This window comes from Nipponia nippon, unplaced genomic scaffold, assembly GCF_047370975.1.
Source record: "Nipponia nippon isolate SJK-2023a ecotype South Korea unplaced genomic scaffold, ASM4737097v1 scaffold_10, whole genome shotgun sequence".
NCBI classification, from domain to species: Eukaryota; Metazoa; Chordata; class Aves; order Pelecaniformes; family Threskiornithidae; genus Nipponia; species Nipponia nippon.
In genome coordinates, this window is record NW_028262291.1 from 14,440,854 (window position 1) to 14,454,370 (window position 13,517).

Below are 13,517 nucleotides of genomic sequence, written 5' to 3' on the forward strand. Positions count from 1 at the left end.
AAGCACTACGCAGTCTGTCAGAAAGCAAGGGAAGCGTAAATACAGAGGAGTTGTATGTCTCAGCATTTTATGGCAGCAAGTTGCATTAATACTGCTCTGAGAACCAATAAACATTTTTATATGGTGATTATTCTGCATCACATAAAAGATAAAATATAGCTCTGGAGTGCACCAACTTGCCACCTATTATTCAGCTCCTGAACCTCAAAAGCAAATTCTTTTCCAGCAAAACTGCCTCTAAAATGCTAATTGCTAGAAATGTGGCCACTAATCAGTTTGCTCCCATAATACTGCCATTTATATAAATCGGTGTGCCTCTTCCAGAAGGGGAGATTTTAAAGACTTTCACTGATAAGATTTAAAAAAAAGATGCCAACTAAGTGATTAGCCCTGTGGCTTTTTGCCCAAAATAATTTTAAACGTGGGGGTGGGTGGGGGGGGAGGAAATCTTAAAATCTGTTATGCCCTTCTCTATCTCCTTATTTTAAATATTTTCATAATGTATTTCGCAATGATCTAAACTCCATCTTTCTAGAGATTTTTATATTTCAATGGGAAAATTTGCTGAAGATACATTATAAGAAAATTCATGCCTTGGCAAAAGGACTGGCTGTAGCGCATGTGATGACCGATCTCTTCTATTCCTAATTTCTGTGGTTATATGTATGTTTTGTCATGGAGAAAGCTGGATTGCCTGGGTAACATGCGTCTATGCTTCCCCTCCCAGGGCAATCGGATCTTCTGGTTGTGTTGCAGGTATTCTACTTAGTGCATTTCCATATAAGCCACTTGCTAAAATAAAGAAATGGAATGAACAAGCCAACATCCCTTGCTTGAAAAACAGAATTCTGCATTGTGGTGATCACAAAGAGAAAATTGTATATGTTCAAGGAGGGCATCCCGAAGGCTCTAAAACCAGAAAGTTGAATGAGGGAATCAAACTCCGTACGCAGATGAATGAGACCATGTCTTAAGGGACTGGCTTCAGATTTCTACGCCCCCCACACCTTGATATTTGCAGTTGGCAATGTTGCACTTCTTGTGCTATCTTAAGATCTACAAAATAACGTTCCTTATCTGTAATTTTCAGGATGATCTATTTGAACTGAGAGAGATCTTTATCTGCATCTCCTCTTTTTTCTTTTTTTCTATATTTCTAAGGTACGGCTGTGTATAGTAAGGCTAAGATGAGAAAAATCCAGAACAGAAAAGAAGTAGCACAAACTTCAGTTTGCATGAATAGCTACATTAGATAGATAGATACACACACACTATACCCCTTTTTTATATGCATGTATATATGATAATACATATTTTATAAATATTTAATATAAATAATATAAAATAATTATAATAAAACAAAATATTTTAGAAAAACAGAAAATTAATATAATTAAAATATTTATATAAATATATTATTATATTAATATAAATATATGCTATATTATACAAAATGTATATTTTAATTTGTATACATTCAAGGCCAGGTTGGATGAGGCACTGAGCAACCTGATCTAGTGGAAGGTATTCCTGCCCATGGCAGAGGGTTGGAAGTAGGTGATCTTTAACGTCCCTTCTAACCCAAACCATTCTATGATATATATAAAAAGGGATATTGTCGAATATAGAGACTTGTTTAAAATGAGATCCTTTCTCTGCAGAAAATAGAGAGAAAAGATGGGAAGAAATATGCATTAAAAATAAAACCCTGTGTGAGTGAAAATGGATTTATGCTTCAGATTTTACTTGAAGTGTAAAGCATAAACTACTCAACAGTGTGTCCTCTTTGATTATTGGCTCTGCAAGAGCAGCTACCATGAAAGAAAGCTGCAGGTAGCGCCTGCTCCCACCTCTCCCTCTTCTAGTTTTAATTTTGCATTCTAGGGGTGTGGTACGTACATCTGTTTGTATGTTCCCATGCTAATACAACCCATTTTAATGCATCATTTGAAGGACTCTTCATTATTGCTTGCTCCTGGTTTTATGGCTTCTTAGATTTGTGATACCCAGCTTAATTCTGAGTTGGCTTTTACTATTATAATTAATTCATGCCTATATAAGCCTGTTATAATGCAAAATGACAACAGGATCCTGACTCCTCAAATGGTTAGTGTGAAAAACTCCTGATGGACTGGACGTGTTGCTGAAGGACAGAGTGTATGTATTTACTTTCTGACCTATCACATAAATGCTGTCAGAATTTTGCTCTTAATTTGATTTGTGGCATTCCATTAACAGTTATTCTGTGTACCAGGAGAATAATAACTAATGATTCCCAGACTCCCAGAATTGTAAAATAAGGACAGGCACTGTTTGGCAGAACAGAGATTGTACTTTACTATAGACAGGAACTGTTATTATTAATCAAATGATATCTAGTCTGAAATGACTTTTAGCTAATGACTTCTTATTCTCAGGTTAACCATATTACTTACAGTGTATTACATGCTCTTCTAGTTCTGATTATTATTAATAATCAAAGGCTAGCTACATGGATTTCTGTCTTTCAGAAAGAGAAATGATGCTCTTGATTGACCTTATTTTAAGACATTTTTGCTGTTTTAATTATGACGTTAGGGGTTAGAAATGGGGTAGCAAAAGTTCATGGGTTGGCCTTTTGATTTAAGCCTTTACAAGGGTGGACATGTGTGCAGTGATTGAAATCAAAAATGTGAATTTAATTGTGTGAGTTTCAGGGCTTAATTATTTGGGGCATCATTTTGTGATTGAGAACTTCCTTAGGGCCATCAGTAGTAGGAGTAAATGAGTCGCGCTTATCTCACCTTGAATATGTGCTGTTACTCTGATACTTTTGGACATGAATGTGTTTCTAACAGAATACCTCACTGCTAAAATCCTCCTAATTTCTGGCTTGTTAAATATAAGCTAACATGTTGAATGATGGAGAAATTTAAATCGGGAGATTTTACAAGATGCAATTTGTTTTCCTAGCAGAAGTAACATATTTTGTAGGATGTTAAAAAGTCATGTTGCGCTGTAGAAGCTGCTCTCCAATGCTAAACAGGCTTGAGCAAGACTAGGCTCCCAGCAGGGAGTTCCTGTAAGGCAGGAGGAGTCTGCTGTTGTGGAACCAGTGGTTTGACAGCTCCCACCTGCACTGCTGTGCTAAGGAGGCATTGCACAGGTTTCACAGGTGCTGCTAAGCCTGGTGTAAATTAGGATGAGAGTCCTTCTTTAACTTATGGGTGGGCTAGCTTGACAGGTTTTTAAGCTGTTTTTAGTTCTCTGTGTCCGTTGCCAGCATCAGGGCCTGGTGCTTGTATATAAGCAAGTTACCGCTTCCTGGTTGTGTGTTTTTTGGTTTTTGGAGATTTTTTTGGCTGTGAAGGTCACATCCTCTGCTGACACTGCTTTTTCTGTGAGCAATGCTTACATGCTGTTTCAGGTGTGATGCTTTGTTTTCTTCTTGTGTAGTAGTTCTCTGAAGGAAGATTTTGGCTGACTGTATCCGATGGGAATGAAATGTAGTTTGTGGTCTGCTTATCTACATCTATCTAGTAAACATGAGGAAATAACATCTTAATATCTAATTCAGTGTTGACATGAGAAAGAGAAAGATGAAGGGCACAAGGAGAGTCTGCTGCCTTGAATCCATCTAATGCCATATGCACACGCTGCAATCTACCCAAAGAATTAAACTGATTATAAGTCGTTACTTATAATCGTGAGACAAGTCTATGTGCAGACATTTATTTATGTAAAATCCTATGTAAGGTATTAAAAAAATTGGCCTTATAATAGTCCAAGAATGACAATTTTATTATTTCAGCATAAGTGTCCCTCAGGCTTGCATCAAAATGACCAGTACTGCGAACTACAAGTAGTGTTATTTTTTTGGTACAAGTTTGCCTAGACAGCATCTCTAACCAGCTGTGGGCCTGAGCAGTGGCCACTGAAGCCAATGGAAAAAAATATTAGCCTCTCCTGCACAACTCTGCTAGTCTTGTGTATTAGTATGTGTATGCTTAATAAATGTGACTGTGTGTATGTGTATACTTACATAACATATATATTATATACATATATATATATGTTTTTATGACATTTTAAGCCAGAGGGGCATCTTTTAAACGGTCATTAGGAGAAGGGTCTCTGACTTCAGGCACTGTGTCAGATCTGTAGTTCTGCTTGCTGCCACACTGTCTCCACCATCTGTGAGGAAGCAGCTAGCAGGAGGGATTAAGAGGCATGTGGGCATATGCTTACAGTTTGTGTACCCTTGAGTTTGTGTGCTCATGTTCATGCCACCTGTTTTAGTGGCGTATAGCCATTGTGTGAAAACTATTGACCTTCTTGGTGCCTCTGCACAGAAGCTCAGACAGCAGTTGAAGCAGAGGCTGTGCACATTGCCCTACCTATATATCAGTCCCTCAAAGAAAAAGCCTTGGAGAGATTTTCATGACAGGTTGCTAGCCTATGTGTTTCTGTTAGCAACAGCATGTCTCTGCTTTTCCATGTCTGTCCTGTGTTTGCCAGAGTAAAGAAGCTGTTGAACCCGAGTAGGAAGTTTTTTGTAGAAGACGAAAAATTTGATACTCTGAAAGTTTCTTACTTTGACTTGATGTGATGCTTAGGCGGTCATCTACACGGTCAGCTATAGTAGGAGACTTTCCTTTTAGAAATGCTGACTAGAGCCCAACACTGTGATGTGGCCTTTAATAAAAAGCAACATCAACTAAACAGAAGGATTCATCATCTAAACAGAAGGATTCATCAGTCCTGCCATGGTCTTTACCAGGAAGTACAGTGGTCTTAGTCTTACCCAGAAAGGTGAATGAGAACACCAAAAACTGAACAATGTCTGCCATTGAGCACTGTAATTGCCCAGCATGTGGAGGAGCCATTCTGAGCAGGACTAGAAGCCTGTGCCGTATCAGGCACTGAGTCTTCAGCCTCTCTTGTAGTCATGGGTTTAGGCAGGCTAGTGTGGTACTTTTCTGTCCTGGGGGTACGGTTGGTCCTCTGGCAGACTGCCAGGTGCTTGGGAAGAGCATTTCCTTGTGTTGTCAACATTAACTTGGGCTTAAAGATTTTAGCTAATATCTAATTATAGTCTTGAGACAGACTGTTTGGTTAAGATATTGGTGTGGCATTTTGTTATTGTTCCTGGAGCATAAGTGACCTCTAAGTAGGAGTTGATCATGTTTTTAAAGGCTCTCAGCCATAATATAAATGTGTGTTTTGTGGGCAGACAGCATATAAAAAGCTGCATTTTTGTCAGGTTTCTAATTTATAGGGAACAATGACGTGCAATAATCTAATTTATGTCTGTGTACATTATGTCACCGATCACAAGTAATGGAGTACAAACAGATGCTTTGATTTGTATGTGTAGAAATTGTTAGTGGGCTGAGCTAATGGTGAAGTAGCTTTAGCTTGCCAGAGGGAAGCTGTTGATTCTGTGTTGGTAGCATACGAAGGTAAATCCTGAGCCTGATGCTGAGCAGAAGGAGATAGCTTGTGTCCGTGAAGTCTGTACTTCTGCAGACTGAGAGACTGTTTTCTCGGTCATTTGCATGATAGGATTTAGGAGAGAAAACTTAATCCTGGATACTAAGACTTTATGCAGATGTGTTCATCTTTGATTAAGAGTATCTTTTCAAATTAAGATAGTGGTAATCGTGATAATTGGCTATTTCTAGTAAATCTGATTATATGATTATTTGTATTTGGTAATCTTAAATTTCTTTGACAAGGAGACAAAAGAATTCCACTAGTAAAATGAAATGAAGATCACTGATTTATTCCAGTTGTTAGTGAAGTCTGTGCATCATATGCTAAATGCTTTAAAAAAATCAACAGTAAGCTTGTTTTCCAAATCTTGGTATGTCATGGGAGCAGAAGGATACATACTAATATTTTTATACTTGGGCATATGATTTTCCAGGCACAGTCTATCAAATATCTGATACTTGCAATCTTTTTAAATCAGAGTTCGGTAGCACTTAAACTGTCTATTTTTAATTTTTTTTTTTAACAGATTCTTCTCCCATATTTCAATATGCTCCTTCATTAGATGCATGGACTAAGAAGGTTAAGTTTGTTTTTCCAGGAAAATTCGGGGGTGGGGAGGAACACAGGACAACACCATTACCAAAGCAATCTGGTGCCAATAGTGGACAGAGCATGTGAATGCATTACTCTGGTTGTAGTACTTTTATGTACTCAGGACAGTGTTTGTGGGATCTTGGGAAAAAAAACAAGAACAAGCATTAGCAATGAGATCAGTTTGCTAGGAAAGATGCTGAAGACCACTCTGTGTCAATTAAGAGCAATTTGGAGTGGCAAATATCTTAAATGCTGGCTGACTCAGCTTGCAGAATGTAGCCAATAACCAAATAGCAGAATTTCACAAGTGGCTACATAGAAAACATTCTGCCCCCACTGGCAACACAAACAGCATTAATTTCCTGTGTAAAGTATTTTCTCTAAGAATGAGATCCATTGATCTCATGTTTTTCTTCATATCCAAGAAAGCATAATTTCCTCACTGTTCCTGTCTCCTCCTCCAAATTCATTCATCTCCTCCTTGTTCTTCTTGAGTCATGGATTAATCTTTTCCTTCAAGTATTTTGCATTAGTTCTTCCTCTGGCCATGTGGGTGAGTGGGAATGACTTCACATTTTCCAGTAGAATAAATCCTCTCTGGCTTTTGTTGAGAATATGCATTGATCTATAGTGGGTAATGCCCTAATGTAAGATGGGGCTAATTAAAAGAGGAGGGAGGGAGACAGCACCCCTCCTTTTTGTGAAAGTGAGGAAAGTCTCTTTCTCCTTCTCTCTTGCCTCTTTCTAGTACAATAGTGTTTGGATGTGTCCATTGGCCACCAGGTATAAAGGAAAAACATGGAGGAAAAAGATGTGTACAGCATTTCAAACTGATAGAAAAATGAAATAGTTTAACATGGAAGGATCCAGTACTTCACTAAGTTAGACATCAAGGGCCTTTCTGTAAATGTAGTACTAAATGAACCTGAAATCATATGAGCATACACTTGCTTTCTCTTTCAATCTTTCTTACAATAACCTGAAGAATTACAACCATACTAAATCAATTTCCTCTCGAGTTCAAGTTAATTCAAAATAAATGAGGCTAAATAACAACTCGATTTTAACTCAGAAATGTTCAGCCCAGATGTCTCTGACCTGTGCATTAGTCCAGGAACTTCAAGAATATGCAAACCTGATGATGCTTATGCCATGAAATGTACTTAATGGCATTGGTTATCTGTTGGAGTTGTATGGTAGCCTGAGGAAAAGAAGCCTTTTGAATTGGTTTTTATGAGTTAGTTCCACAGATCAGTAGGAGAATTCCATGCTGCCCTGGACTGAAGAGGCCTGAGTTTCCCTAGGCTTACTAAACGACTGTTTGTTTTCTTTCTAGATTCCAGCCTATGGAGAAGTGCACATAAGAATAGGATAAATATGGCTTTTAAGGGCGAGGACCACCTAGATTCACTTCCATTACCTGTTCAGCGGTAAGTGCTGCACCCTGTCATCCAGACTCGAGTGATTAAATGCCTCTAAAGCTGCAGCTGTGCTTTCCTTTGAGGATCCAAAGATGCTTAAAAACTCATTTTTAAACTCATTTTTAAGTAATGGTGATACAAAATGTTGAGGATTAATGTGGAAGTCTGGGATGCATTTCTCAAGGCATTTGCAAATTTGTTTACCTGCAGTCCGGTTAATCATGACAGTGAATAAGCAATCATCATTTTAAATGAATGAACATGTTTGCAGTAGAGACGTGACTGTATTTACTGGGTCAGTTCTTTGTCATAATAGAAATCACTGGAATTCTCTGCACTCTGTGAAGACTGATGAAAACTATAAATATAAATTTCTTTAACCTGGTTGACTTCAGGTGTAGCTATGGTAATGATATGAAGGTTATAGTATAATTTCTCTAGCCTGTGGTGCCCTGGTGGGACTGGAGACATTGGTGACTCCACTAATCAACAGGTTTTTAAAATCTGGCTGTTGGTTGGCATCTAGTAGCTGCATCTGCATATTATAGTTTAGATTCTAGCATAATGGAGGTTCCATGAAAAGGAAAAAAAAATTAATTATTAATACAATAACCTTCTGCATTCTCATTGAACTATAGTCTTGATATGTGGCACAACTGGTTGGTTGCTTTTGTGGGGGTGGGGAGAGGGTGCTGAATGCAGGAATAAAATCAGAAATAAAAAGGATTAAATTTTCAGTCTTTCTCCTAGTTTTCTTTCTTCAGGTCAGATTGTAAGTCTTTATTGTAATCCACGGGCTGCTGACATACAATCTTAAAATGCAATGCTTTTCTCTATCAGGAATTTGATATTTCCTCTACCTTTCCCTACCTGAGTCTTCCAGCAGATACTTTGATAATGCCATTAAGCTCACAGTCACAGTAAGACCACATGAGTATATTGTCTTCTGGAAGAAATGTTGTGTGGAGGAACATAGTTTGGGGATCCCAGGTAACTGGTACTGTTCATTAGATTCTAGCCAAAACTTGCTTTGGAAATCAGTAAATCCTAGAAGCCCTGAATAGCCAAGCATGGAGTGGACTAGTATAAACAGCAATGAGGTGTCCTGTCTCACTTATTAGTTTAATTTTCTTCCATGGGTTGGAGCCATGGAATATCACTTCAGATGCACACACTAGTGAAGACAGATTAATGACTTTGCTATGGAAATGCTCAGGCTAACCCAATGGTCAGATAAGGTGTCAGACATCCAGGTTAATTGCTTGGTGATAACTAATGGGTTCCAGAAGCTGAATCCTGGATCAAAAGTCAAAGTAGTTGTAATGCCAATGGCTGTGCCAAGAACTTAGGTTGCAAAATGGGCCAGTGAAGCCTTTTACTGTAGTAGAAAACTAGCTGCAAACAGAATCAGAGGCAGTAGGTCCTATGGATGGCAAGGGCTGAGCCGGGTTGATGGTGGCAAGGGTGTTTTTTGGTTTTTTTTGGGTTTTTTGGGTGTTTGTTGGTTTTGTGTTTTTGTTTTTTTTTTCTTTTTTTTCAAATACATAAATGGGGAAATTAGCTGCAGACTCGCTATGCTAGCAACTGGAAATGTGGAGTAGGAATAATGTATGTAGCACTCAATGGTAACAGCAGCACAGAACTGAAAAGCACTGAGTTTCATAGGCTAGAGATTTCTGGAAAAGGAAACTGCCTGCAGGTCAGTTCTCCTGCATTCAGGGAAGCAGAACTCTGTCATGCTATGTGAACAAAACCATGCCACCTTACATCAACTCTGCACTATGGTGTATCTTGGCACAAGAAGTGATCTGGAGAAATTCCATATAGCAAGCACTATGTTCTCGCAAACTGCTTGGCTCAGCAGGGCAATTCTATATAGTGAAATTTAAAAATAAATAAATATTCTCCCCCACCCTCAAGTAAATACAAAGCTCTTATTTTCCATGTTTATTTTGGAAGAGAATCCTTTTTCCTTTTGATGAGGATTGTTTTGGAGAAAGCCCATGTAACAAATGGGCAGACTGAAGCTGTCAGTGGTCAGACAAGTGAAGGCACAGGGAAGGCCAGAACTGAAAATGATGAAATGTGTTTTTACGCTAAGAATTTTGCAGGAAGAACACAGTATAGACTAGATCAATAAAGTCCAGGAATTGTACAAAATATTTTTCTCTGGGTTAGAGAAAGGAGTGATATGGATCCTATAGGGTATTTAAAAGGATTAAGTCAGGTTTCAAAGTAACTAACAAGATCCAAGGATTATTTATTTTTTTATTGTTCCTGTAAACAAGTCTAGGTTGCATGCCTGACTCAGGATTCCAGCTTATGCTCCTGCTTTTCATGAGAGAGACTTGAATTAACTTAAAGGAATGCACTGTTGTGTCCTGTTGCAGGGAAAAGGTAACACAAATCCAACTGAGGTTAGTCCTGTGTAGCACCACAACCATGCCTTGCTTCATGCTTAGGTCAGAATCTTTCAGAAGTAAAAGCAGACGCATCCCCAAGCAATAATATCTGTCTCCATAGGAAAAGTGTACCATACACATACCAACTGATTCCAAGTGTTTCCACAGCAGCCATTAAAGTCAATCATTATCTTGGCTGTATAAGGAATTTAGAACTGGGGCCTTAAACCAAGTCTCTGTGCTGCATGAATTGTTGTTTACACTCTTCTCTCTCCTCAGATTTTGTGGGAAATCACAGCTTGTTACTGAAAGTCTCTAGAGTATTGAGTCACTATGCTAGTGGTTTTCTAAGATACTGTCAGACCTACTTTCTCTAATTGACATCTAGACTGCTATGGATACAGTATTTAAAACTATATAGTATCCTGAGGCAAAAAACAAATTATTGTTACAGAGACTTTTTCTGTTTCAGTGAGTTAGGAACTTACAATTAGTGATAGTTTTGTCTCTTAGGAGAGAAAACAGTTGGAAATAGATCACTTTTTAAAAGAATTAGTCTAGTTACTCTCCAAAAACTGTCGGTAGTCCTACATAAAGCACTTTACAGGACCGTAAAAAGTAATCTGTTGCCATCAGTGATGGCCAGTTCACTATAGCCTGTGAAGTGTGTATATATTCCTTAGAGATGCATATCCCCATTCTGCAGTCGACTTATTTTAGTATAGCTTTTGAAAAATGTTGTGACCCTTTCCTCACATATTTCTATTGGTATTGTTTTTCCATATTTCTGAAGAGTTTTTCCAGATGGGAAAGCCAATGTGAAAGAAGCTGCCTTTCTCTTCTGTCCCTCCCCCTGCCTCCTGTGTAATGAAAGTTCATTGGCCTTTTTGTTTTCTTCAAGTTAAAATTGTAATTCACCCAGTGGTTTCTTCTTTTTTTTCATTGTAGTTATGGTTTCTTGTACTTTTCATATTGGATAGTAAACTAAACTTAACATGTGGAGTACTGAATCTGAAGTCATTCAGCTAAAGAAAGAGTACTCATAACAAAAAGTGAAATAGGACGCTGGTTTTGCTTCTTGAATTATATGTTCAGTTCAGTGTTGCAGTTGTGAGAAATACAGGATGATTAGACATATTTTTAAAAAAAGGAATAAAGGACCGTCTTCTATGGAAATTAGGTAAAAAACCAGCACCACTACCACCACCAAAAAAAAACCCCAACCATAACCAAAATCAAACAAACAAACAAAAAAAACCAAACTGGAAAAAAAACCTTCATGTTGCTGAAAGATGTTGAAGTTTGGGCTATATATCTTGGAGGTACTCTTGAAAATGAAGTGGGGGTGGGGGCAGAGAGAATTTGTCTTACTGATCTTCAGAAATGCAATACTGCTGGACTGTTTAATATATTGTCTAAACAACCTTACAGCTTCAAAAAGGAAAGATGATACTGAAGGTTATAATTTCAAGTCACATGCAAACAAAAGGCAATGCTGATTATTTAAAGGTTTTTTTTTGGTTGTTTGTTTGTTCATAAAAGGTGAATACTTTGAGTATGAGGACCAGGAAGATAAACCTAATAGGTTCTATATTTAGTTTCTTTTTCCTGGTTTTAATACTATTATTATGTTGTTTTCTGGTGGAAGTTTACATCATCATTGGGATATAGATGAAAATTTTTAGCACTGCTTCAGAGGAAGGAGGTGAGGCAGAGAAAGTAGACAAGTTTGTCAAATCTAGTTACTTTTGGTTAAGTCTTTTTTAGCATTTCATCTCTTAAGATCACTTCCTTCATTTGACACCACAAAGCTGGAAAAGTTTGCCATAAGACACTTCTGTGGCAGAGCCAAAAATAGAATCCAGGTTTCCTGTCTCCCAGTTCTTAACCAAAAGACAGTCCTTCCTCCTTTTGTTACTTTCTTCCTTTTTTTGTTGAACTAAAGATCTGAGTCCTATGAAAGAACAATATGAATGAAGTCACGCCATGCATATTTATATCTTGCATTGCTCTTTAAAATGTACTATGTATCTGCAGGTGTTCTAGTAACTTCTCTAGAGGATCTGCTTAGGTGTACTGTTATATAAATTAAGATTAACGTGCCCTTCATTATTAAGAATATCAGTGTTAGAGTATCTATTGGCTCTTAAGAAATCTGAATTCTTCCAGTATGCCTTTTGGGTGTTTTTTTTTTTTTAGCCTACTTTTTGTTTGTCTTAAGTTTTTTACTTCTTGCAGTGCTATTTTTTTATTTCTGCATGGTAGCTAATGTGGCAGCTGGAGATCTGTTCACTGTGTGTGCACACTCTGGTGAAAGGAACTATACAAGCTGTAGTGATCTGATCTGTACACTATGTAGGATATGATGGAATTTAATGAAGGAAGGGGATTCATAAAAGAACTTAAGAAAAAAAAAAAAACCTCTTGTTGTTTCCATTGTAAAGTTGTACCTACTTTACAATGGAAACAAGGACATGGTTAATGTAAGAAAACTGTGCCTTTTAAGTCCAGGTAGAACTGTAATCAGCTTGCTCCAAACTCAAGTTTACTGAAATAAATGGAGTAGTTAAAAAAACAAACATAACCCAGGAATTGGTATTTGCCAGTGTCATATGCAAAAAATCAGTGTGTTTTTAAGTTCAGATTCGAAACCTTTTCCTAAGTAATAATTTGTGCTGAGGACTGTGCTTCTCTAACATGCAGCAAGAGCAGGGCTGCAGAAGGGTCTGTGTGAGAAGCCTGCATATAGCTGAGACAGCAACATAGCAGCAGGCCTATTGCAATGACCATGCCATGATGGCCCTTGAATTGACAGTAGTTTACGGTACAGAGAGCTGAAGTGGAGGAGACGCTGAATTTCATAGTATAAAAGTTGAGGTCAGCTTTGGCTTGGTTATGAGAAAAAATATTGTTCTGTGTCTGTGCTTCCCTGTCTGACTGTGTATAAAGACAGATGAAATTGATATTTGGAAATCTATAATGTGTTTGTCTCCTTAGATCCAGAAGAATTGGCGATGACTTGGCAGGGGGTTAAAGAGTGAGGACGTGCTGTAGAAGAGGAGAATAATTTGTTGATTAGGTTCAAAATCCAAGGACAATACTGAAGGATTTAAGGAATCCACAGTGAGAAAGAACCCAAAACTTTATTTTCTCAGCAGATGATATGAACTGGAATACCTTCTTATTGCAGACTGCAGGGAATTCTGGATGAATTGCCATCCAGAGGGACCTTGACAGGCTTGAGAGGTGGGCCTGTGTGAACCTCATGAGGTTCAACAAGGACAAGTTGCAAGGTCCTGCACCTGGGTCTGGGCAATCCCAAACATGGATACAGGCTGGGCAATGGGTGGATTGAAAGCAGCCCTGCAGAGAAGGACTTGGGGGTACTGGTGGATGAAAAACAGAATATGAGCTGGCAATGTGTGCTAGCAGCCCATAAAACCAATTGTATCCTGGGCTGCATCAAAAGAAGTGTGGCCAGCAGGTCGAGGGAGGTGATTCTGCCCCTCTACTCTGCTCTGGTGTGACCCCACCTGGAGTACTGCATCCAGCTCTGGAGTCCTCCGCACAGGAAAGACAGGGACCTGTTGGAGTGGGTCCAGAGGAGGGCCACAAAAATGATCAG

General features: G+C 38.3%; 1 protein-coding gene across 1 annotated transcript in view; it reads left to right on the forward strand.

Moving 5' to 3' along the window:
- The window catches only part of INSC (INSC spindle orientation adaptor protein), a 140,467-nt gene that overhangs the window by 27,923 nt on the left and 99,027 nt on the right, over positions 1 to 13,517 (forward strand). Inside the window, exon 2 of the mRNA XM_009462852.2 lies at positions 7,406 to 7,499. Within this exon, the coding sequence (XP_009461127.1) occupies positions 7,447 to 7,499 (53 nt within the window). The 5' untranslated portion in view covers positions 7,406 to 7,446. The remainder of the gene's footprint in view (positions 1 to 7,405; positions 7,500 to 13,517) is intronic.